The 27812-nt window shown below is 31.8% G+C and overlaps 1 protein-coding gene across 2 annotated transcripts; it reads right to left on the bottom strand.

Moving 5' to 3' along the window:
- Nucleotides 1-20: 20 nt before the first annotated feature.
- On the bottom strand, nucleotides 21-27800 carry mfas (midline fasciclin). Of its 2 annotated transcripts, none has more exons than XM_075290249.1 (7): nucleotides 27339-27800; nucleotides 8116-8393; nucleotides 7876-8032; nucleotides 2535-2711; nucleotides 2158-2434; nucleotides 1594-2062; nucleotides 21-1525 (listed from the first exon to the last, which is right to left on the bottom strand). In XM_075290249.1, the coding sequence occupies exons 1-7, from the start codon at nucleotides 27410-27412 to the stop codon at nucleotides 261-263; spliced, it is 2697 nt and encodes an 898-aa protein (XP_075146364.1). In that variant the 5' UTR covers nucleotides 27413-27800; the 3' UTR covers nucleotides 21-260. The 2 variants fall into 2 exon arrangements, with proteins under 2 accessions (XP_075146364.1, XP_075146365.1); XM_075290250.1 differs by having other exon boundaries at nucleotides 8116-8198.
- Between the last annotated feature and the right edge of the window lie 12 nt (nucleotides 27801-27812).

Here is a 27812-nt window from a genome sequence, read left to right as displayed (position 1 = left end):
TAAAAAAACATGCAACTATATTTTTTCTCATAAAATTTGTTTTATTATATTTTTCACAAGTACACTATATATAAATAAAGTATATGGAAAATATTCGAAATATCAGATCAAAATATCGTTTTCGAGTTGCGTGTAATAAAAAAGGGGTAGGAGGAGCTTAATAAATATTATTTTTTATCTTCATTACATATATATTATTCTTTTGTTAAAAGAAATAATTTCAATACATTTTTGTGTGATAATTAATTTGTGAACTAAATTTAGAAAAATAAATCACCGAATATATCATCGGCATTTGGATAATGATGATGGGGTCTTTGGGCTGGATGACCATGTGGCTGATGATGAGATGGGAATTCCGGTAATTGATGATGTGGTTGAACTTGTTGCTTGGTTCGACTATTGGGTACAATGACATCGTTCACCTCATGGATGATACCATTTGAGGCAATACTATCACATTTGGTAATGCCAGCATTTTGAATCTTGGGACGTCGATCACGTGTAATACGTAAATGATGACCATTGAGAGATTCAATGGAGCGTACAAAAGGCCAGTTGGTAGGAATGATGCCGGCACAACACACAACATCATTGACAATGTGTGTCTTGATGAGATTTTCCAAATCCGATTGATTTTTGGGCAAAGTATCTTCTAATTCTTCGAAAACATCATTTTTGGGTACCAATAGAGTAAAGTCCTCCTCTGTGTTGGCCAAAAGATCTGTAAGATTTGCCATACGTACCAGATCCAAAAATTTGCTATAGTTAGGATTGGATTCCAAAGCTTCCAATAGATTCGATTTGGGTGGAGCCAAAGGTTTGTCAACTTGATGCATAACCGAGCCACAGCTTTCATCGTCGAAATGAATGAGACGGGCACAATTGACCGTAGCCCGATTCATAACATTGGAGAACAAGGCATGAGTGGAATACAAATTAATGCGAACTTTCTCACCGCCAATTGTGGGTAGCTGTTTCACTTCTAAATCACAGGTTTTAATCATTGGCTCAACCACATGATAGTTGAGGAATTCAATTAATTCTGGATTATCTTTCAATTGATCGGGACTCTCTTCCAAAATCTTGGGCCATTTTGTACTCTGTAAAGCTTTGTCGGTGGGAGCAAAGACAGTAATATTATCCATATCATCGAATTTATTATCTAAACCGGAAGCCTCCAAGAGACGCTTGAATATGGTAACATTTTTCTCTTGCATCAATGAAGACAAGGGCAGAGCCGATTCGGTGGGCATAATGGTATCGATAACATGCATAACACCATTGGTGCCCATAATATCGGCTTCCAAGATCTTGGCAATGTTATTTATAATTACAGGTTGTTCATTTTCATTGTTATTGCTCTTGCTTTCGGCAGAAACTTCAGCAGTCTCCGCAGCAATAGCGGATTTGGAACGATTGAAACGCATGGGTTCACCCAACAGATTGTAAGCGGTAGTTTTGGCTCCAGCAACAGAAGCAACAGTGCAGAATGTCAAATCCAGCATATGATTCTTGAGAATGTCTGTGAAGAGACGAAGAAGAGGAACATACTGTTAAATGGATTTTAGACAAAATTATGTTCAAACTTACTCGAAGCACATCCTTTGCCTTCCTTAAGGGCTCTACGTAAATGGGGTTCCAATTTATCAAAAGCACTATCGTTGGGTACAAAGATGGTAACTGGTTTCTCTCCCTCTAGCAATTCACTCAGTTTGGTATTTTCCAAAACGGTACGCATAATAGACATATCGCTACGTTCACGTATAAGCTCCATAATATTCTTATTGGCTGGATGCATCACCTTTGCCAAAGTATGGACCATACCTTGTTCCGATAGTATATCACGCTTAACAATTGGAACACAATTAGCCGTATAACGATAGGGTTCCCGACTCAAAGTCAAAGGCATCTGATAACTATTGATACGTAGTGTTTGTCCTTCTGCATGAGTTTTGAATACCTGTTCATTGCTGACATCTTCCAAATTGATTTCACCATCAATCATATGACGCAAAAACAATTGTTTCATACCATCCTCCGATTTCGTTTCAACCAGATTCTGATGAAAATAAACGTTAATGGGAACACATTTTACTAAATTGTTACAGTCGAATCAAAGGCACAATGCTTCAATCTACTACATGGTCTACTTACATTCTCACTTTGTGCCGAATCCGAGTATGCATTGAATGCATCATCCATGGGTAAGAAGATGGTAACATTTTTACTTGTTTTAATGGTATCGGCTAAGCCACTGCTTTTGGCCTTTGCCACAAACTCTTTGGCCCCCATGTCGGCAGCGGTTGCCTCAATATCTTTAATATCGATTTTCTCACATGGTGTTGCATAAGCGGCATTACGTGGACGTCCATAGCCATGACAGCATTGGCGTGAAATAGTCAACGTTTTCTTTTTGCCATTTTTATTCACACTGCAGTAAAAGACAAATTTGTTAGTATTTTGCGTAATTTTTTTTTTTGTTATTGTATCGACCCAATTACATTCATTCCTCCCACAGTGACAATACTTACACTCGGGTGCATATATACTTGTTGGGCTTTTCAACACATGAATTCAAGCTAAAGTGGAATTGCCCATATGAGGGTTGTTTAATAATTTCGGTACCTTCGGCAGTTTGTGTTTCTTCTGTCTCATCGGATTCTTCCATATCCTTTTCATCTTCCTCTTTTTCCGTGCAGACATTTGGTCTGAAATGGAAAGATAACATTTATTAAAATTCCAAAATAAAATAAAAACAAATTGAAAATCTGAAATTTTTTGATATTTTTGGTAGCTTTTTTTTTAATTCTTGCATAAGTTAAAATCTCTCCGTATATTAGAAAACAATTTAAAAATGATTGCAGTTACGCTGTAGTCCGACTGAATTGTACAAGACTAAAACATGAGTTGTAATAGAATAAAGAAATTTGAAAAAATAAACTGGTGGCAACTCTAGTTATTTTTGTATTTGTACGCGAACATGGCAATTAAAAATCTCTGGCACTGGCAAGTTATGGTCAACAGCAAGAGTCCTCCCTAATTGCGCTACAATGGATGGTGTTTGAGTCACCTTTAACAACGTGACAGTGAGGGATCCGGAGAGGTTTTTCAAGCGACACATTGTTGAGGATTCCAAGAGTGAGAGAGGGAAACGGAGAGCCATTCGTCTCCGAGCCAGAGACATACTACATTTTACGGTAGCCGATGTTACCAATGTCATAAATAGCACAAAACCACATAGGGCGCTAAGCCGCGACTGAATCATCTGGGAATGCTGGGAGTTGAGTACTTGATCAGACTCCATCAATTTATCCTTGGAATCACTCATTATACCCGATGTCTGGAAAATGGGTAGGGTGATTCCAATACTGAATCCAGGCAGGGACAGGAGCAAGGGTGATGGGAGCCAATGGTTAGCATGCCCGCCTTGCATACACAAGGTCGTAGGTTCGATTACTGCATCGGCCGAACACCAAAAAGTTTTTCAGCGGTGGATTATCCCACCTCAGTAATGCTGATGACATTTCTGAGTGTTTCAAAGCATCTCTAAGTCCACTGCAATGAAAGTGAAACGACGTTCGTACTCGGCGGAGGTCCCTCGTCATTGAGCTTAACATGGAATCGTGCAGCACTCAGTGACAAGAGAGAAGTTCACCACTGTGGTATCACAATGGACTGAATAGTCTAAGTAAGCCTGACACATCGGGCTGCCACCTAACCTAACAGGTTGGCTGATAAGTCCCCGGTCTAACAAAGAAAAACACATTTTCTTGTCAAAATTCGTTTTTATTATTCAACATAGTTCCTTTCAAGAGTGATACAACGATTATAACGACCTTCCAATTTTTTGATTCCATCTTGGTAGTACTCCTTCGATTTTGCCTCAAAATAAGCCTCAGTTTCGGCGATCACCTCTTCATTGCAGCCAAATTTTTTCCCTGCGAGCATACTTTTGAGGTCTGAGAACAAGAAAAAGTCGCTGGGGGCCAGATCTGGAGAATACGGTGGGTGGGGAAGCAATTCGAAGCCCACTTCATGAATTTTCGCCATCGTTCTCAATGACTTGTGGCACGTTGTCTTGCGTTGTCTTGGTGGAACAACACTTTTTTCTTCTTCATATGGGGCCGTTTTGCCTCTATTTCGACCTTCAAACGCTCCAATAACGCCATATAATATAATAGACACTGTTTATGGGTTTTCCCTTCTCAAGATAATCGATAAAAATTATTCCATGCGCATCCCAAAAAACAGAGGCCGTTACTTTGCCAGCGGACTTTTGAGTCTTTCCACGCTTCGGAGACGGTTCACCGGTAGCTGTCCACTCAGCCGACTGTCGATTGGACTCAGGAGTGTAGTGATGGAGCCATGTTTCATCCATTGTCACATATCGACGGAAAAACTCGGGGTATGTTTTCGTCAGTAACCACCTCTTTCGGGCGTCCACTGCGTTCACCGTCCTCCGTACTCATTTCACCACGCTTGAATTTTGCATACCAATCAATTATTGTTGATTTCCCTGGGGCAGAGTCCGGAAACTCATTATCAAGCCAAGTTTTTGCTTCCAACGTATTTTTTCCCTTCAGAATTTGATCAAAACACGAAATTCCTTTTTTTCCATTTTTTTCACAATAACAAAAGTTGCTTCATAAAAGACGCTCTATCTCACAAACTAATTGACTTACAGGCGTCAAATTTTGACACGAATCATTTGAAGGTTGGTACTATATAAAAATAATATGCTAAATACTAACGACGCCATCTATGTGTCAGACCGGTGACTTATCAGCCAACCTGTTAAGGGTGATTCGTACAGACCGATCTCCCTTCTCTCGCCAGTAGCCAAGACATTTGGGGTTCTATTCCTTCCCAGCATTGTGGAGAATTTTCCAACTGGCAATCAATCAATATGGATTCCCCAAATTACTTAGCACGACAATAGCTTTCCATGACGTTACAACATACATAAATAGATGACACAAACCGTGTCACATGACGACCCTCGTGGCGCTTAACCTACCGAAGGCATTTGAGAGGTCAGGAAATCTATTCGAGAACAACGAAAACATGTCCCTACCGGCGCGAACCAAATGTTGGGTTCTTAATTATCTATGCGGTGGCCAGTCATATGTTGGAATTTAGGGATAAGAAGTCAAGACCTCATAAAGTGAAACAGGGAGCTCCCCAAGGTGGGGTGATATCTCTTGTACAGTTCAATCTCAACATTGCCCATAGTATCGGAGGAAAGAGACCTCCCATGGCAAACCATGGTAGTTATCACCCAACTAAGATCGGGCAAGTGCAACCGCCTCAATGCCTACCTATTAGTAATTGATAGTAACGTAGCTGGCGTGTGTCCCACCTGTAATCATGGGCCATATGACACGTATCACAATATCATTCCTTAAGAGACTTCTATAGCGAATGTAAATGTATTGGCCATATTGCAATAAATTCCCTTGTCAAATCTTTTAGAAAGTTATTACACAATTCTTTTTAACATAAGGAAACGAATTATTAGAATTATCACTTACTTACTCACAATGAATACTTAGTTGCGCTAGGTCGTTCATTGAACTTAGAGTTGTAAAAATAATCGAATACATTTGAATATGACGATCTGATGATAATTGATTATCAACATAGGGCATATGCTAGTGTGCGTGTACATCATATGCCCATCTAACCTATCAGTAATACCATGTGTATAACATCCATTTTCCAATGGGTATTGACAAAGATGGAGAAACTTATGGAAAGTTTCCAGAACAAAGCAAATACAATGAATGGAAAAGCAGTTAGACTGCCGCCAAGGCATAGTTGTTTTGCAAAGGCTATCTTTGGAATAGTGTTTGCGGTCAGTGGCTTCAATAGAGCAGAAGAGGTCTGATAATTGTTTCTTTACACATATCGATGCCATATGTAGGCACTTATATATTTTTTCCATTGGATCTGTGTGTTTTTTCTAGAATAATAAAATTCAACGAAATTGGATGGAATCAGCCTTTTTTGTGTGATGCTTGGGATGGTCACTCCATCAATCTGGTGGTGATGCTTTGTTTGTTTAAATTTAATTCAATTGAAATGGAGGGGATCTATTCAATTTAATACATTTTACAGTCACAAATAAGATGAATGGATGATGTGGATATCACTGCCAGATGAGTTAAGGTTCCCATATACATACGTACATCCGAAAAGGGTAAAAGATAAACCGACAAATGACGATGTACATTGAATACATGTACATATATTGAAAGTTACGTGACTGTTACGTACACGCAAAGAAAAAATGGGTGCAGTTCCTTCGAAGCGAAATGTTAAGTAAATATCATGGTTTCGCTACATAAGGAAAAATAAATGGGTCATTGTCGACTAAATTTAAAGACCCACATCAAAGAGAGTAGGGGGAAAACCTACAGATGTTGGGCACTGTGCAGAAGAGCAGTGGGCTCTAAATGGGGTCTGAATCCAAAGGTTATACAGGTTAATCCTGATACTCGTCGATAGTCTGGTGGACATCAATAGAGAGGAAGTGCAACTTAGAAATTTTACAACAACGGGTCCAACGGAAATGTTATCTTGGCATAACTGGGTCAATTAAGATCATATCAACCAGAACTTTTGAGACAATATTGCAGTGGTCTACGGAATATGTGAAATGGCTCTGAAATAAAAAGGCCACCAAAAGTTAACATTTCCACAGATAGCAGACGCCGAATAAGGCAGGATCCGCATCATATGGGTGCCAGGACATACCGGAACCAGAGGAATCGTAAAGGCAAATGAACTGGCGATAAGATCTAGGACACATAGGGAAGTGAACTTAGTGAACGTAAAGCCAAAAGAGGCGGGTCAAGTTGGATAAATGGACACGGGAGATGTGGACCAATGCAACCAATGGAGCTACAAAAAACCGGAGATTGTTGGAAGAGTGATAACTCGAACTCATATATATTGAACAACGAGCCTTACGAGTTGCAAGTGTCCATGATTTTCGTATTCTCTGGCCAAATGGCGGTATATACCTAACTACGAACAACCATCCGTAAAAAAATTCTAAATCTGCAATTAACGCCGAAGTAAGTGGGACATATTAGGAAGCCACCGTGGTTTAATGGTTTGCATGTCCGCCTTGCATACAAAGGGTTATGGATTCAATCCCAGTTTCAAACGAACAACAAAAATTTTTTCAGCAGGGAATTATCCCCATCCCGTAATGCTGGTTACATATCTGAGTGTTTCAAAGCTACTCTAAGAGGTTTCACCGTAATGCTAAACGCCGGACTCGGCTATAAAATTAAGGATTTATTTATAAAAAGGTGGTCCATTGTGATTGATCTAAACATAGAATCGGGCTACACTCAATGATAAGAGAGATGTTCACCATCTGCGCTACCATAATGGACTGAATAATCTAAGGGAGCATAAAATATCACACGGCCACTATGGTATCCATATTCGAACTTAAGATAGTGAACCATTTTAGAGGACAAGAAGAGGACTTAAAAATGTGTCAGTATGAATGCGCTAAAGAGAGCCATTACACGAGAACGCAATGCAGAAATTTAGATAATTTCCACACTTTTGTTATTTATCTCAGCTATCGTATTGCCCTCTTTTAACTCCATCCACATGACCCAACAATGCTCCACCAATTTTTACTGTTAGATCTCAAAGATAGAAGGCTATCGTGGATATATGGTATATAGAGCTGCCACTTTTGAGATTTTTTAGATTTTCGCACAGTAAACCAGCCTTTTGGTCACTTTTTTTAAATTAATTATTATCAAAAGACAAAATGCTAGGCAATCTTTGCATTGGAACTTGTATACGAAATAAAATTACCATATTACAAAATTAAATTAAACTTACCCCTTCCACCAAGGTTCATCCTGGGTACCAATGCCAAATCCGCCAAAACTACTTAGGAAATTATTACCCAAGAAGGGGAACGATTGATGAAAGAATAAACCAGGTTGAGCTTGACTGTTACCACCGCCATTTACATCGCTCGTAACAACATCGACTTCTAAAATAATCAACAACAACAAAAAAACGAATAAAATTTAATTTCACTTTCCAAAATCTTAGCTGACAGCGATATAAACTTACCAAATGGTTTCTCCTCAGCATTACGGGCATTATGGGGATTATTGTGTGATTCAAGGGGTACAAATTCCGCCTCTGGTTCATAGCTATTAAGAACCGTATTAAGAGGTAATAGGGGATTAAATAATTGTGGCCAAATGTAACTTTGTCTTGAGGTGGTGACATGTGAATGTTGTAATTGTTGTGGTTGTTGTGTATAAATTGTCGTTAGAGGTTGTGATGATATGGGTTCGAATATTTGATAATTTGATGATGATGGTGTTTTCAGGTGAGATAATAAACTACGAAAAAAAAAACGAAAAAACAAAACAAATTTCCAGCAACATGCAACATAAAAAGCCAAAAAAGTACATCTATATTAGGCTAATAAAGCAATGCTAAAAATTACAATACAAAGTAAATTCATGCTTTTAGTTTAAAATTATCTTAAATATGAATGTAAGTGATTTTATAATGCTGTATATTTTCACCAAAATAATTTATTTTTTTTTTAATCCTTTCACTGCCGAAGTAAATCTTCACTCATATCTAACGATTTTGACCTTCCCTTAAGGATTTTGGTATTGATTCCGAGCCAAAGATGCGGCTTCTTTAAAATAACGAAATTTTTTAGAGACCAATCTGGATTTATAGCTACACACAAAAAAACATTTTTTTTCTGCTTCAATCGCGAAATTGGTTGATCCAATTAATTTTTTAATTGAAAGGTCTTCAATCACAAAAATGATAGTATCAATTAAAAAACATTAATTGAAAGTCAATTAAAAAAATTATTGATTATTTTACTGATTTTTGTTTCAATTAAAATTTTTAAACGAATACATTTTAAAAATTTGCTATTACGCTTCCATTTTTTAGTCGCCTTTTTATTGTTTTAGTAGACTTTCCTGCTGTGTCAACTAGCAAATTTTTGTCCCCATTTAAAACTCAAATTTATGATTTGTAAATATTGTATTTATTATTTTATTTTTATTTATTTTTTTTAATGATGGCATTCAGTCTTGGTTTTTTTTATACCCTGGCCAAAATTGTTAGTCATACAATTATTTTAAGCAAAATACCAACAATGCTTTGAATATTAAATTCTAATTATGGCGGTAGTAAACTAAATGCGATATTTTAAATGTGATTTACAATCAAATTGTTATTCATGTCTCACTCCTTGACAGTAGCACAAAACAATAAAATTCGATATATCATGAGAGTTTACTTATTTGCTACGCAAATACTAAAGAGGTGTGAATATCAATGAATATTCTTGACCAAAATGTCCAATAGAAGAACGCTTTACCAATATAGTCTAATAATTGATATGAGTAGATCGTTCAGTAAATTGAACTTATGGGGATGTGGAAATCCGAAACAGCTGCCTTCCTAGCAATTTTCAACAACATTAAAAAACCATAAAAAAATCAGTAATGATAGGCAATTTTCACATGGTTGTTAGAAGCGTATCAAATTTAAACCGGATCTGATGATATTTGCTCTTCGCAGAAGCTCAGGAAGCACGGTTGCCACAGTTGGTAGAATTCTACCAAAAATGATAGATTTTTTACTATCTGCAAGATTGATAGAATATTTTATGTTTTGGTAGATTTTGCAAATTATACCTCTCCAACTAAGGGTACTTCACAAATTTTCTATAGAAATAAAATTTTCAAAAAATTTTCTATGGTCATAAAATTTTGACAAAATTTTCTGTAGAAATATAATTTTGACAAAATTTTCCATAGAAATAAAATTTTGACAAAATTTTCCATAGAAATAAAATTTTGACAAATTTTTCTACAGAAATTCTCTACAAATACAATGTTGACAAAATTTTCTATAGAAATAAAATTGTAACAAAATTTTCTATAGAAATAAAATGTTTACAATATTTTCTATACAAAAAAAATTGCCAAAATTTTCTATAGAACTAAAATTTTGACAAAACTTTCTATAGAAATAAAAATTGACCATATATTCATTTTATTTAAATGTTGACAAAATGTAAAAATAAAATTTTGAGAAAATTTTCTATAGGAATAAAATTCTGACAAAATTTTCTATAGAAATAAAATTTTGACAAAATTTTCATACAAATAAAATTTTGACAAAATTTCCTATAGAAATAAAATTTTGACAAAATTTTCTATAGAAATAAAAAAAATGACAAAATCTTCATTTTATTTAAATGTTGACAAAATGTTTAGAAATAAAATTTTGACAAAATGTTTAGAAATAAAATTTTGACAAAATTTTCTATAGAAATAAAATTTATGTAGAAATAAAATGTTGACAAAATTTTCTATAGAAATAAATTTTGACAAAATTTTCTATAAAAAAAATTGACAAAATTTTCTACAGAAATAAAATTTTGACAAAATTTTCTATAGAAATAAAATTTAGACAAAATTTTCTATAAAAATAAAATTTTGACAAAATTTTCTATAGAAATAAAATTTTGACAAAATTTTCTATAAAAATAAAAATATGACAAAATCTTCATTTTTATTTAAATGTTGACAAAATGTTTAGAAATAAAATTTTGATAAAATTTTCTGTAGAAAAAAAATTTGAGAAAATTTTCTATAGAAAAAAATTGACACAATTTTCTATAGAAATAAAATTTTGACAAAATTTTCTATAGAAATAAAATTTTGACAAAATTTTCTATAGAAATAAAATTTTGACAAAAGTTTCTATAGAAATAAAAATTTGACAAAATTTTCTATATAAATAACATTTTGACAAAATTTTCTATAGAAATAAAATTTTGACAAAAAATTCTATAGAAATAAAAATTTGACGAAATTTTCGATAGAAATAAAATTTTGACAAAATTTTCTATAGAAATAAAATTTTGACAAAATTTTCTATAGAAATAAAATTTTGACAAAATTTTCTATAGAAATAAAATTTTGACAAAATTTTCTATAGAAATAAAATTTTGACAATATTTTCCATAGAAATAAAATTTTGACAACATTTTCTATAGAAATAAAATTTTGACAAAATTTTCTATAGAAATAAAATTTTGACGAAAGTTTCGATAGAAATAAAATTTTGACGAAATTTTCGATAGAAATAAATTTTTGACGAAATTTTCGATAGAAATAAATTTTTGACAAAATTTTCCATAGAAATAAAATGTTTACAAAATGTTCAAAATTTCTATGCATTACAAACACATGACAAAGTCTTAACTAAAACCTTGTCAAATAAAGATGGAAAGATGAAAAAGAATTTTGGTATGGTCGAACTGACACCGAGTCATCGGTTTCAAACGTCGCCAATTAATATTTTTTGCCCTGTAAACACCGCAGCAGATATTAAGGACTAAAATATAATCCCCGATATATAAAGATTTATTAAAATTTGGAATTATTTTAATAAATAAAATCAGTAGCCATTTTAACCATGTGACTTTCATTAGCGTAATTAGCCGTAAACTTGTAAAACAGTGCCGTTTTCGCCAGCCATTTTTAGTCTCTTTAAATACTGAGCAAACTATCAAAAAATTTTTAAAAAATAAACAAAAACTATATACCTAACAGACATACCTAAACCATCACAATTCCATTCATTGGAATTCAACCGAATAAAGAAAAATAATGATAATAAAAAAAATTAAAGACACTTGCCTCTGACTAATACTCTACGAGGTTGGCTTTATAAAGTTGGTGAATGGAAATAAATCAAAACTTCCTTAAGGCATTAGAATAGCTCTATCATTTAAATTATTGCTTGAATTTAAACTAACAAATGTCTACATTTGTAATAAATTGACTTTTAAAATCACATTCTCATTTCTGTTGCTCGAAGTGTTATAAAATGTTGGCCAATTTTTTTTATAGTTTATTATTTCTTCAATTATCCCTTCTCCAGCCATTAAAGCTTAATGGGATTTAGAATGAATGCTGACAATTGCATCAAAACAACAATCAAAAAATTTGATATGAAAGTGTCTTGTGGTAATATATGATTCAGCATCGTTGAATCAGTTGACAGGAAATGTTCTATAAAATCAAGTTCACAATTACAACTATGTACGAACACTTTATTTTGGCTACAATTTTGTTCGCAATTTGTAAACAAAATCTAAACTATTTAACATTGTAATTACTCCAGGAACAATAGAAAGTTAAATATTTAGACAAAATTTTCTATAGAAATAAAATGTTGACAAAATTTTCTATAGGAATGAAATTTTCCATATAAATAAAATTTTGACAAAATTTTCTATAGAAAAAAAATTTTGACAAAACTTTCTATAAAAATACAATTTTGACAAAATTTCCTATAGTAAAGTAATTTTAACCAATTCCTCTATAGAAATAAAATTTTGACAAAATCTCCTTTAGAAATAAAATTTTGATTGGAAATAAAATGTTGACAAAATTTTCTTTGGAAATAAAATTTGGACAAAATTTTCTTTGAAAATAAAATTTTGACAAAATTTCCTATAGAAATAAAATTTTGACAAAATTTCCTATAGAAATAAAATTTTGACAAAATTTTCTTTGGAAATAAAATGTTGACAAAATTTTCTTTGGAAATAAAATTTTGACAAAATTTTCTATAGAAATAAAATTTTGACAAAATTTACTATAAAAATAAAATTTTGAAAAATTTTCTTTGGAAATAAAATGTTGACAAAATTTTCTATAGAAATAAAGTTTTGACAAAATTTAGCTTACCAATTTCGAAGTAAATTATCTACAATATTGCTTGGTAATGGAAGTTTTTGCTGGGTAGACTATCCATTTGGAATCGATTAAATTTTGTCGAAATCACACATTTTGTTTTCACTATTGCTCGGAGTTGGACTAAAATCGTGTTGCAATTAGTACACTGAAAAAAAAAAGCATACCCGGTTCCAAAGATTTTGTCTTTACTTTATAAAAATTGGTATTGATTCCGAGCCAAAGAAGCGGAGAATACAAGTAAGGATACTTTTAAGACACACTTCTCTTTTAAAATCGGGTTTTGTGTACTTGTTTCTAGGAAGCAAATTTTAATTTTTCGCTTTTTCAGCTTTTTTTCTTCATATGCTACCAAAGTCCTTTAAAAACAAGTTAACGACGACTTTATTTTCTAAATTAAGACTCGACTAGTAGAAATTATGCTGTGTTTCAAGTAAAAAACGTCTTTAAAATAAAGTGTTGAAAAACATGTCTTATATTTGAACGATTTTTTGCTTTGTAGTCAAGATGCAAAAAGACAACAAATTTAAAGACAATTTCATTAAATTTAAAGATTTTTTCTAAATTATTAAAGTCAAGTTGACCTTAGCCCAAACATTTTTTCTTTCATGTTATGATATCCATTTTTAAATCAAATCACTTAATTGTAAGGACAATACGACTTCATTGAAAAGTTTATCGACCTTTGCTCAAGGAAAAAAACTTTATACTAGAGAAATGCGTCTTCTATGCTAAGCAAAATTTGCATTCGTATTTTAAAGACATGAAATCTTTGAACTCACGACAATATTTTTTTTTCAGTGTATGAAAGGTTCCAATATTTTGGCTTTTTCCAGTGCATCCACGATGGTTAATCCTTACCTTGGATAACCACTGTATTACCAAAAGAATGAAACAAGATTTTTAGCCATTTTACTCAAATTGAGGGAATATAATCAGGAGGGCCAGGGTCTTACCACAAACTAAAATATCTTCAAATGACATGTCCAGGTTTCCGAATTCGAAAAAATGCGAAATTTTTCTCAATCTCTATTTTTTCCACAACCAAAAAGATATATAATACGAATTGTGTAAACTATGTTCTTATGGATAAGAAATCTAATTTTACGAATTTTCTTCGCAAAAGATGCAATGGTTAAGAAGTTATTGACAATTTCAAAGTTTGACCTCAATTTCTGAAAAGACCAAAACCAATTTCTAAAAATCCCCGTAAAAATAATTAAAATTCAACGCCTATGACATATAGGGTACAGCAAATTAAGATAAAATCTCAACACTCACTTTCATTTTGTTGGGATTTTTGGCATATAGAAAACTTTTGAGGTTTTTATTTTTCATATGCCTCGTACACTGAGTGGCATTACTGGATGGCATTTTAAATGACGATCGTGCTTATGTATATAAGCTCTTTTGTTATTTTTATTTTATATTTATGAGGTATAACTTCAATGTAATTAAAAAGGTAAACGAAAAATATTTCAACAAAGAATTAGGATGATGAGCTGATTCATTATGGCACATTTGCAAATGAATTATCGCTTAAAGTTATGGGATATGTAGATTCGCAAAAGGTGGAAACGTACGCGGTACTACTATCTGTTCATATTTGTGTTCAAACCTAGCTTTTAATGGCTAAATATATGAATTCCTGTATTTAAATATAAATACATACAAATTCCAAAGAATATTCCACACAAAGGTTATTTTGAACAGTGGGCTTCGTTTTGTGAATTCAAATTAATCTTTGGATGCAAATACATAATTGTTATATTTTTTTAAAGTGTTTAAAACCTGTGTTTATGAATATGGACTATTGAAAGATGGGGAGCTAAAGACCCTGATATCTAACTGATGAGGAAGACTGGGGAATATGGACGACTGTGCCCGAATTGGATCAAAGATTACGCAGAAATCTTATAGCGATTGAGTGGTCTGCGGACGGCTCTGTATTTCTAAGACGATTGAGAAGTTCCAACAAGACTAAGCTCTATAAATATGACTGGTACAAAAGACTTTTAAAAGGTACAGAGGATTTTAAATGCTCCTGAAGAGAACGACTGAAGAGTTGGTAGAATTCTACCAAAAATGGTAGATTTGCTACTGTTTGATAGAACTCTTGATGTTTTAGTAGATTTTGCAAAAAGTTTCTCTCTCACAAAGAGTTATATCACTAAGTAGAAATAAAATTTTTACAAAATTTTCCATAGAATAAAATTTTTTAACAAAATTGGTAGAATTCTTGACGTTTGGGAAGGGTTTGCAAAATATTCCTCTCCAACTAAGAGGTACTTCACAAATTAAAAATTTTGACAAAATTTTCAATGAGAATAAAATTTTGACAAAATTTTCAATGAGAATAAAATTTTGACAAAATTTTCAATGAGAATAAAATTTTGACAAAATTTTCAATGAGAATAAAATTTTGACAAAATTATCTATAGAAATAAAATTTTTACAAAATTTTCTATAGAAATAAAATTTGGACAAAAATTTCTATAGAAATAAAGTTTGCACAAAATTGTCTATAGAAATAAAATTTTGACAAAATTTTCAATGGGAATAAAATTTTGACAAAATTTTCTATAAAAATAAAATTTGACAACATTTTCTATAGAAATAAAATTTTGACAAAATTTTCTATAGAAATACAATTTTGACAAAATATTCTATAGAAATAAAATTTTCTATAGAAATAAAATTTGGGCAAAATTTTCTATAGAAATAAAGTTTGCACATTTTCTATAGAAATAAAATTTTGACAAAATTTTCTGTAGAAATAAAATTTTGACAAAATTTTCTAGGACATTTTTACTTGAAACATAGCATCATTTCTACTTGAATTCGAATCTGAATTTGAAATTTTGTATTGTCGTTCACACGTTTTTAAAGGACTTTGTTGAAGAAAAAAGCAGAAAAAGAGAATAAATTAAAATTTGAAATTTAAAAGAGAAGTGTTTCTTAAATGTATCCTTACACAGAAAAAAATTTCACCAAAATTTTTCCAATTAAAGTCTTAATTGAGTTTTAAAAAATATTCAATTAAAAATTTAATTGATTCAACAAATCAATCACAAAAATTAATAGCATCAATTAATTTTTTAATTGGATCAGTTAATTTTTTAATTGACTTTTAATTAATTTTTTAATTGATACTATCATTTCTGTGATTGAAGACATTTCAATTAAAAATTAATCGGTTCAATTAATTTCGTGATTGAAGTCAAAAATAATTTTTTTGTGTACACTTCAAATCTCCAATTCTTTGGTTATGAATCAATACCAAAATCCGGACATGCTTTCAAACAAAAGAGTCTCCAAAAGTCAAATCTAGGGAACTGCTTATATGGGGGCTATATATAAATATGGACCGATATGGATGGTTGTTGGAGGGTGTATACTATCATCACGTACCAAATTTTATCCGGATTGGATGAAATTTGCTCCTCCAGAAGGCTCAAGAAGTAAAATCTGGGAATCGGTTTATGTGGGAGCTATATATAGTTATGGACCAGGGCATATACTAACATCATGTAACATATTGCAAGCGGATTGGATGAAATTTGCTCCTTAGAGACTCTCTGTTTAATGTATTTTCTTCCTCTACCATATTACTTAATTAAGCAAAACAAAATAATTTGAAATGAATTAAATTGAACTGAATTGAAATATATTTAATTGTAGTCCTATAATTTTTGAATTTCTTTTTTCCTTATGAAGTTTCCTATATCCGTTAAGATGTAATCGATTAAAAGAAAATATGCACTATAGGCTAAATTAAAAAATAATTTAAGTGGCAACTCTGTTTCTTTATCTCCTTTCATTCTCTTGATCAAGTAACCTGCGAGCTAACTTTCTACTTCCTCTCTCTTGGTCCAGCCATCGACGGTATAACATCAAAATCATCAATAAAATAGTAACATCTCAATGAAATCTTTTTTACATTTTTTTCTCCTCTCATAAAATGATAAATCCCATGTAAATATTCGTCGTGGGAAGGTAATAAATTAAGTGACCAATTAGCCAAGGAGCCTGAGCTCCATCATCCAGATCCAGAAATGGACCAATTTTTGCATAGTTGTTGGAGGGGGACAAAATAACCGTTTTTGTTTGAAAAGTTGGTTTTAGATTTATCGGAAAATTCTATTTTTTTTTATTTTGATCCAAACCGCTTAAAACCAAACAATTAGAATTAGTGAAAATGAATTTTAAACGTTAATTTTATTCACAAAAAGAAAAAAAATAAAGAAATAACAATTCCTTGTAATAACATCTAAAAGAAGACGCAGTTTTGTCATAACAAACCTTAAGCACCAGAGGTTTCTGCCAACATAATATCATGAAGTTCGGGTCGATGTGTCTCTCAAATGTACTGCGGTTTGCGTCGGAAAATATCTATAACATTTGTGATTTTGATAAATTTAGGAATTAAAAACCACAAAACAATACCAAAACGATGATTAAAATAGAAAGTATATGTATCATAAAGAAATTACTTATTGTGTTTTTTGAGAATATTGCTGTTTTAATTAATACCTGGACAGAGTTTCCTTGGAGAAAAATGACATATAAAGCTATGTTTTCTCATAGCCCTCTACACCTTGAAATTTGTGTTCGCTCTCTCTCTCTCTCTCTCTCTCTCTCTCTCTCTCTATCTCTCTCTCAGAGAACCAGGCTGCGTCTTGATCTAAATAAAATACCATTTCAGAAATGCCACCTTATTATTACCACTACTAGTGTTACAGGTGATGTATCACAACACTCTGACTGCTGAATATTACATCAAAATGTCAAGTACAACAAAAATGTTTTTGATTACACATGTTCGTCCTAGAATTTATCTTTGTATTTATGTACTCTATATATATCGTATTACAAGAATAAAATTTCAAAACTATTGGTTTCGTTTTTCATAGAGCTTTTTATATTCGTTGTAGCCCTCTTTCACTGTAATAACCTACTTACAAATGTTAGTAACTTAAATGTCGTTTTTACTTCTGGTCTTCACTGTTGCGCCGCTTTTGTGCAACGTCAGTAAAAATCATTGTGCCATGAAGATGAAACAGTCGAAATAACAAAAGAAAGAACTAAAATTAAAAGCATACCAAATTCCGAAGAGGTGGGCTGGTTGAGTTGTTTGGTGCTGAGTAGTAGTGGTAGCTAGTTAGGTTGGTTAATAGGTACTTTTAAGTAGGTAGAAGTTTATCTTTGAGGCAATAAAAAACCTCGACTTCAGCATAGATTTTTTTTTGTTGTTTGCTGCCAGTTGGTTTTTTTCTTTTCAATTGAGAATAATGCTAAGATTTGCACGATTTTTATAATGTTACCATTGAAACATCACAGCACATCGCTGAAGACCCCAACAACAAACCCTTTTTTGCCGTAAGCATTTAATAAGCATTCTACCCAAGAATGGCTCACGCTTATAGATTGCAACAGTATGTATTTCTTAACCCGGTGTTGTAGATTAAGTACTAAAGGTTGTCTCTTAAACTTAATCTTGATTCGTTGAGTTGAATGTTCTTTTTTGCAAAAACAAAAGTAACACACGCAAGACAAATGACTAAGAGAAAAAGAACAGTTTTGAAAATCTTCTCCATCATTTTTGTCTTGTGAAAAGAGTTACTTGAAGAATTATTGTCATGGAGGTGGCCGTTGTATTGTGTGATTGGCATTCTGATAATTATCAATTAAGGTCAGCACTAGAGATCAACCGAAAGCTATAAAAAATGTACAATCACGATGCTCTCTCGCTCTCTCCCTATGCCTTAAGAAATATACAAACACTGAGACTCCATTCATTTTAGTCATTCTTCTACTACGGGTCCATGTATAATGGTACACACATGCAAACAAATACAAATTTCCATATATTTATTGGTAATTTCACCAAAGTGTTAATAAATGAAGATAAACAAAATTCGTTTTTTTTTTGTTAACCAATATGCATATACAAATTCGTTATTGTACACGTTTCCAAGAAAAGAAAGTTGTCATTGTTGTCTTTTGTATTTTTGTCCATTATATATCTGCTCTTCCACTTTTCCATTATATGAAATGGGTGTAAAAAGCCATTGATGGGAAGCTAAATTGTTGGGCTCTTTGCAAATAATACCATTTGCATAAAAGTTGGCGAATGCAAATAATTAAATGAATAAATATATGCTGGATCAGGAGTGAAGTCCTAACGATTAATTGCCCGTATAATAAACACAATAACATTCATTAAACTAAAATGTCAAAAACCTATGACATTAACACATATAAGGAGAATATAAAAATAATGGATATTTCGAGAATAGTGTGAACATAACACAATATTTAGCATTTTCCCTTCAAATGAAACCTTTTATATCTCAAATTAAATCTTTTGTTAAATCAAATGAAACAAAATGAAAATTCAGAGTCAAATCTGAATATATGTATTTCCTGTTCAAGTAAATCCCATTTGAAAGAAAATCAGTCACTAGAATTGTAATCAATTTGGGTTTTTTTTAACGTTCATTTGAAGGCATATTAACCCTTTGACTACGGATGTCCATTTAGGGGGACATTCTAAAACAACACCAAACTCTATTGTCCCATTTAGTTGCGATTTATTTCACCATGTTATTTTAAAGTAGAGGTTTTCACTACAATGCATTTTTATTAACTTCTTTAAAAATAAACTAGAATTACCAAAATTTTGAAACCATTTTTCTAGTGTATGTCTCTACACTGAAAAAAATATTGTCGTGAGGTCAAAGATTTCATGTCTTTAAAATACGAACGCAAATTTTTCTTAGCATAGAAGACCCATTTCTCTAATATAAAGTTTTTTTCTTGTCCAAAAGTCGATAAATTTTTCAATGAAGTCGTATTGTCCTTATAATTAAGTGATTTGACTTAAAAGTGGGTATCATAACATGAAAGAAAAAATGTTTGGACTAAGGTCAACTTAGCTTTAATAATTCAGAAAAATTCTTTAAATTTAATGAAATTGTCTTTAAATTTGTTGTCTTTTTAAGATTTTTTTTTAAACATAGCATAATTTCTACACGCACAGAAAAAACATGTTTGGACATGGTTGCCGCATCCATTTAATGCTTATTTAGAGTATTTAATTGTCGCGAAAACCATGTATTTTGTCTTTGTAAAAATAATTTTCGAGCGGAGAAAAATATATGTTGGCAATAAGCATTTAAATTGTTCTCAAATGCCGCAAACATGTTCTATTATTTAAATGATAGAATTTGAGACCATTATATGGTCAGGAAAATCATGTACCTGACCATTCAATTTTTTTTTACTTTTTTGCAAAGAAAAAAGTATTTTTATAGTTTACGTATAGATATGTCTACAAGCATTACATGGCCATAAAGACCATGTACATTGTTTTCGTGACCATTTAATTTTTTAATTTTTTTGCAGCGACAAGAATTTTATAAAAACATTGAGCAGGTACACACGATCTTCATTTTGCGCGTCAGTCGTGTGTTGATTGTTTCTTGGAATGGACGGAGAATACGGAATTATTGTGTTTTGTGTTAATTTATTTATTTAGAAATGGCACGTGGTTTTATGTGAATACAAAAAAGGAAAGTGTAATTGAAACAAATGTACCTGGTTTTTGTTCTGCATTTTGACATATGGTATAATTTATTTTTATTTGCAGTTATATGATGTCTGTGTTTGTACATTTGATGGGCACGAAGTAAATATGGAATGATTTCTTATTGTTGAAATTGAACCAAACTAGAGTGTGTAAAAATATGTGAAGTTTGCTTGCACAACATTATAAATACAAATAAACAATGAATTAGTTTATAAATAAATAAAAACAAATAAATAAAATTGATTTTGTGTTTTCTTTTCTCAAGTGGCGTCCTTTTTTCGACGACGAAAAAAGTTTTTTCATAAAAATCAAAACATTTTAGGTTGTGACCATGTTCTTTTAACTAGAAGAAAAACATTTTTGACGAATAACATAACATTTTAGATGGTGACCATTGTCTTTTAATGGAAACAAAATTCTTTTTATCAATATAATAACATTTTAGATGAGGACAATTGTATTTTTCTTAGAACCATGTTCACTGAGCCAACATGGTTGCAGGTTAAAATGTTACATGGTCGCCGCAAAAATAGCTGCTATCATATTATTTTGCTCTTCGAATATGATTGTGGCAATCATGTTTCTTCTCTGCGTGTACTGGAAGTCGAGTCTTAATTTGGAACTCGTTTTTAAAGGACTTTGATAGCATATGAAGAAAAAAAGCCGAAAAAGCAAAAAATTTAAATTTGCTTCCTAGAAGCAAGTACACAAAACCAAAATTTAAAAGAGAATTGTGTCTTAAAAGTATCCTTACTTGTATTCTCCGCTTCTTTGGCTCGGAATCAAAACCAAACTTTTTAAAATAAAAACAAAATCTTTGGAACCGGGCATTCTTTTTTTTCAGTGTATTAAATGAACATTCATACAATAATTACAACTGATATTTTTTCCGATTACGTTTTTTTCTCACACTTTCATAGATGTTATAGGTCAAATATTTTCGTAATGCCATTTGGTCAAAATCCAAGAATCAAGTTTTCAGAACAACTTTTCTAAAATGAACAACAGTTTTTTTTTGAGTGTATTAATGTAGAACCGTATCTTTGTGTACATGACGTTTGTATATGTTTATTCAGCAATCAGATGTTGTCAGATGATTTCATTATATTCCCAATAATAGATTGATTCTTCATACCAAAACTTAAGAAAACCTAAATTTAAATAATAAGAAATAGGCATGAGTTCGCATGGGGTTTTGCTGGAATAAAGCAAATGTCATTAAATATTTGTCAAAGCACTTTGCGATTTCACAAATTGATTCAAGAGTGTGCAACGGTAAATGCGTTCAAATTTAAAATTAAGCTAATCAAAAAAATTATTTTAATCTCCTATTGTGAAATTAGCACAATAATTTTATGTTTTTAACACATAATAGTAGTTGTTTAAATTTAAATTAGTCCAACATTTGTAACATATAATAGTTTTTATACCCTCCATCATAGGATGGGGGTATATTAACTTTGTCATTCCGTTTGTAACACATCGAAATATTGCTCTAAGACCCCATAAAGTATATATATTCTGGGTTGTGGTGAAATTCTGAGTCGATCTAAGCATGTCCGTCCGTCCGTCCGTCTGTTGAAATCACGCTAACTTCCGAACGAAACAAGCTATCGACTTGAAACTTGGCACAAGTAGTTGTTATCGATGTAGGTCGGATGGTATTGAAAATGGGCCATATCGGTCCACGTTTACGTATAGCCCCCATATAAAGGGACCCTCAGATTTGGTTTGTGGAGCCTCTAACAGAAGCATATTTCATCCGATCCGGCTGAAATTTGGTACATGGTGTTGGTATATGGTCTCTAACAACCATGCAAAAATTGGTCCACATCGGTCCATAATTATATATAGCCCCCATATAAACCGATCCCCAGATTTGGCTTGCGGAGCCTAAAAGAAAAGCAAATTTCATCCGATCCTGCTGAAATTTGGTACATGGTGTTGGTATATGGTCTCTAACAACCACGCAAAAATTTGTCCACATCGGTCCATAATTATATATAGCCACCATATAAACCGATCCCCAGATTTGGCTTGAGGAGCCTGAAAGAGAAGAAAATTTCATCCGATCCGGCTGAAATTTGGTACATGATGTTGGTATATGGTCTCTAACAACCATGCAAAAATTGGTCCTTATCGGTCCTTAATTATATATAGCCCCCATATAAACCGATCCTCAGATTTGGCTTGTGGAGCCTCTAAGAGAAGCATATTTCATCCGATCCGGCTGAAATTTGGTACATGGTGTTGGTATATGGTCTCTAACAATCATGTAAAAATTGGTCCACATCGGTCCATAATTATATATAACCCCCATATAAACCGATCCCCAGATTTGGCTTGCGGAGCCTCAAAGAGAAGCAAATTTCATCCGATCCGGCTGAAATTTGGTACATGATGTTGGTATATGATCTCTAACAACCATGCAAAAATTGGTCCACGTCGGTTCATAATTATATATAGCCCCCATATAAACCGATCCCCAGATTTGGCTTGCGAAGTCTCCAAGAGAAGCAAAAAAAAAAGCGGTAACCGCAACTTAAGTAATTCGATTGTGGATGGCAGTGTTCAGAAGAAGTTTCTACGCAATCCATGATGGAGGGTACATAAGCTTCGGCCTGGCCGAACTTACGGCCGTATATACTTGTTTTTGTTTTTTAATTTAATGTCATATTACAAAGCATGTCGCCAAAATTAAACAAATATAATAAATAACATATGCAATGTTCTTTAATAAAACTTTGACTATAACTATTTGTTATATAGAGGAAAATATCAAGAAATATAGTAAATTGCACACTGGAAAAATATTGCTGTGAGGCCAAAGATTTCTTGTCTCTAAAATACGTATGCGAGTTATGCTTAGAAGACGCATTACTCTATTACAAAGAAATTTTACTTGACCAAAAGTTGATAAACTTTACATTGAAGGCGTTTTGTTCTTAGAGTTGTGTATATTTACATAAAAGAAATTTTTGTTGGACAAAGATCAACTTGGCAATAATAAGTCAGAAAAATTCTTCAAAATTAATGAATTTGTACTTAAATTCGTTGACTTATTGTGTCTTCACTACAAAACTAAAAGCCCTTTAATAAAAGGGGAAGCCTTTCAAAACTTTATTTCAAATCAGCGTTGCCAGAATTGTTTCACCAAAAACCGCTAGATTTGCCCAAAAAAATAGCTAAAAAAAGCTAAAAAATGCTAAAAAATAGCTAGAAAAAAAGCTAAATTTTTTTGTATCAAAAGTCACATTTTTGATTGAAATTTAACAAACTTAAAGGCTTTATTTCACTTACAATGCATATTATTTTCATTTTAATTCCACTTCTGTGAGACTGTAACAATATCTAAGGCATATTAGCTCTGTTTGCGTATTCGATACATTTTGATTACTATCACAAATTTTTTACTGAAAGTCCTTCGTTTTGTGGGAGCTACCTTCCCAACACCTCTATTTTATTTACTTGTTATTTTAAAATATTAAATGATCTAAGCATGCTTTGGATTTGGTAAAAAAATGATTTGTCATTTTTTAAATAAAATTTTAGTTTGGATTTGAAATTGTGAAAAATTCGAAATACATTACTTTTATTTAAATTGTAGAAAATACCTATAGTTTACATTTCCCAGTAAAAACATTTTCCTTTTCTTCATGAGCTATCAAAGTGCTTTAAAAACGTGCTAACGCCAACTTAAATTTCCAAATTCAGACTCGACTTCAAGTAGAAATTATTGTATATATACGTTTTTAAAATAAAGTGTTGAAAAACATCTTCTATTTTTGAACGCTATTTTGGTTTGTGGTTAAGATGCAAAAACTCCTCACATTTAAAGACTATTTCATTAATTCTTCCTTCTTTCATGAAAACATACCCATTTTTAAGTTGAATCACTTAATTATAAGGACAAAACGACTTTATCGTCTTTTGGACAAGGAAAACAGTTTATATAAAAGAAATTCACAAATGCTATTATAACCAAAATTCGCGTTCGTATTTTAAGGAGACGACAATATTTTTTCAGCGCACAAAGCTATTCACATCTACTATTTTAATTTAGTAATATCGTAATAACTTTAGAATATTATAATAACATAAAAAGGATAAACGAGTCAAATGATAATATTCCCAATAATTTACTGACAGTTTATCTAACAAATTTGTATGGTAATAGTAGATTTAAAGTTTACGATAACTTTTATGTATATAATGAAAAAACTTTACAACAAGGTGTATTTGCTACAAAAATGCCCGCATAATGGCTGGACTCATTATTAATGTTTCAACTGAGCTTTGAAATATGTGGAAACCCTTATACTTGCAGCAAAGCTTAGATAAAAACGCCGATTTATCCATATTTCAATAGAAACATGTCGAAAATAAAAAAAGCCAAAAATAGCTAAAAAGGTCATGAAAAAAAGCCAGAAAAAAAGCTAAAAGCTAAATGCATTTTTTCCCCGCTAAACGTCTTCAAAAAAAGCCAAATCTAGCGGGAAAAAAGCTAAATTGGCAACGCTGTTTCAAATACACGTTTTACTTGCAAAATGGCATGATTTGGCACGGACAAAATAAAGACAAAATGTCTGGAACTGGGTAAGCCTTTTCAGCTTTTTTAATATAACTAAATATCCTTGGAACTGGGTAAGCTTTTTTCATGTCGGTGGGGCTGATTTGAATTTAACTGACCGAATTAGACAACCAACGTTTATAGCTGACATGCGGGAAATTTGTTTATGTGTATACAGAATCTAATCTCTTGGAAAATTATTAATTTACAGACTACATCAATGTTACCACTAATCCACGAATCGCTTAACTCTAAAGGTAAGACGACTTCAAAGAAATTTTTATCGTTTTTTGGTCATGCAAAAATCGTATTAGTTTTTTATGCTTATTGTCGAGAGGCCAAAGATTTCTTGACCTTAAAAAATATGTTTTTGCTTAACATAGCAGACGCATTTCTCTAATATAAAAATTTAAAATGAAAATTTTGCTTGACTAAGGTCAACATGGCTTGAATAATTCTAAAAAAATCTGCAAAATCAATGAAATTGTTTTTAAATTTGATGCCTTTTTGCATCTTGACTATAAAGCAAAAACTCGTTAAAAAAATAGGACATATCTTTCAACACTTTATTTTAAAGACAAGTTTTACTTGAAACATAGCATAATTTCTTCCTTAAGTCAAGTCTAAATTTGGACAAAATCTTTGCAACCGGGCATGTTCTTTCATAAAGTCTAAACCAATTGCTGATGATTTTGTATTGTTTCTTTAACATTTTTATTGATATTCCACACAACTCTTAACGTTAACTTACGCTATAATTACAACGAATGAAAATGGGATTCTTTCTTCTAGTGTTCTATATATTTTTAATTATTATAATTGATTCTATGCGACCTATTAAACTTATTTTCCAATATTTCCAAGTGTTTTAAAAATAATAGTAAATACTTAGCTCCCCCCGTCCCCCAAGACAACGTTAGATATACATCATATTCAACTTTAGACCAGAGTTCATTGCAAATCATGAAGCAGGTATTTTTAATCAAAATCAATTTACACTATTCAACAATTGTGTGGTGTATGTAGTATGTATTAGAGGTATAGGAAAATTTGATTTTGATTCATTGATACAATTTTTCGAATTAGCAGTGACGATTTTGTAAGGCAAATGTGGGTATTTTGGCTATATTAGCCCAATTCGGAAGAACATAAATATGGGAGCTATATCTAAATCTGAACCAATTACAATCAAATTTAATACACTTGACGATGCTACTGTATTGTACTGCTGGTACAAAATTTAGAGCAGATTAGGCTAAATCTCTGATTTTTGGGGTCATATAAGTGCATATCGGGCGAAAGATATATATGGCAGCTTTATCTAAATCTGAACCGATTTCTACCATTTCGATACACTTTACGACACTATCAATTGCACTCCTTGTGCAAAATTTCAAGCAAATCATGGTAAAACTCTGTTTTGTGGGGCCATATAAGTCAATAGCGTGCGAAAGATATATATGGGAGCTTTATCTAAATCTTAACCGATTTCAATCAAATTTAGCACACTTGACTATACTACCAATTGAACCCTTTGTGCAAAATTTCCAGCAAAGTAGTAGATATCGGGCGAAAGATATAAACTGAACCGATTTCTTCCAAAATAAATAGGGTTCTATTCTTACCCAAAACAGAAACTTGTCCCAAATTTTAAGTCGGTTGGACTAAAACTGCGACATGAACTTTGATTACAAACATGAGTTTACAGACAGACGGAAATTTTACCATGAATTCATCTATTATCAACTTCGTATGGCACTAAAGACATTTTTGCAATTTCTAAATCGAAATATTTACGTCAATATACGAAATTTTTTTAACAAGTGAAAAAAATAATTATGTATAATAATTTTTTTTTGTGGTTAATACATTTTAGTTAAAAATTCCTAAAATTAACCTACATTTCTATTCTCGTCAATCAACTTTCTTTTAGGTACATTGCAAAACTTGGTACCGGCCTGTAAACAGAGAAAATTATGTAGGAATTAAAATAACAACAGTTCCTTCCATAAGAAATGAAATTAAGTTCATATTCTTAAAAACATTTTTATTAATATATATATATTAATAAAAATAAAAATAATAAATAAACCAATCACAATTTTGGGTTTGTCAGATCGCGAATTGTTATAAACCAGTGTTAGATATTTTTATATTCACCACTGAACTGTGCAAGATGGTGCAATGGCATAAACAAATTGTGGCAATAATTCTAAATACGTGCAAAATATGGTCAGCTTAATATATTTGATTTTAAATTAATTTTGGTGAATAAGTACAGCGAACATTTTTCTTAAAGTAGTGTAAAAATCCATGCAATTAATTATTGTTTTTTTTTTCTTTTAATATATATCATAACTATTACAATTTTGCTTACCTACTAAAATATTGACCATTGCTCACTGTGGACAATGCCAATAGTAAACCCAATGGCAAAATAATGCACTTCATAATTGATTTTTTTTAATTAACAGAAATTTCTAGTATTTCCGTTGACACAGCAAAGAAATTGGAATAGAGATCAAAAACTAGTCTCTATATTATTTTTTAAGAGTTCACAAAATCAGCCTCGCAGTAGGCTACTGCTATCACTTAAAAAAAAATACTTTTCTTTTCTCGTTTTTTGTCTCGGTTTTTATTTTCAAAATAAAATATTTATGAAAAGTCAAAAACAATGTTTTTTCATTCCTTTTTTTGGATTTACTTCTTTTTATGTTTTTTTTTTCTTTTTTTTTTGGGAAGTCAACTTTTTTTATTATTTGATGAGCACTTTAGAGCTCTTAACTTTCTCGGTTAAACGCAACGTTTGTTCTTTTTCACAGCACAGTTTAAATCTTACTGAAGCAAGAAC

The sequence above is a fragment of the Haematobia irritans genome, chromosome 1 (assembly GCF_050003625.1).
Source record: "Haematobia irritans isolate KBUSLIRL chromosome 1, ASM5000362v1, whole genome shotgun sequence".
Lineage (NCBI taxonomy): Eukaryota > Metazoa > Arthropoda > Insecta > Diptera > Muscidae > Haematobia > Haematobia irritans.
Note: the sequence above shows the minus strand (reverse complement) of the source record. Positions and strands in the feature narration are given on the sequence as shown.

Bases quoted from the DNA above. Each gene is read 5' to 3' on its own strand.
- mfas (XM_075290249.1), bottom strand. From the start codon at position 27,412: ATGAAGTGCATTATTTTGCCATTGGGTTTACTATTGGCATTGTCCACA. The intron at 2,063-2,157 runs GTAAGTAGACCA...TATTTTCATCAG, and splicing joins ATTCGGCACAAAGTGAGAAT to AATCTGGTTGAAACGAAATC. The intron at 1,526-1,593 runs GTAAGTTTGAAC...GTCTCTTCACAG, and splicing joins AGGCAAAGGATGTGCTTCGA to ACATTCTCAAGAATCATATG.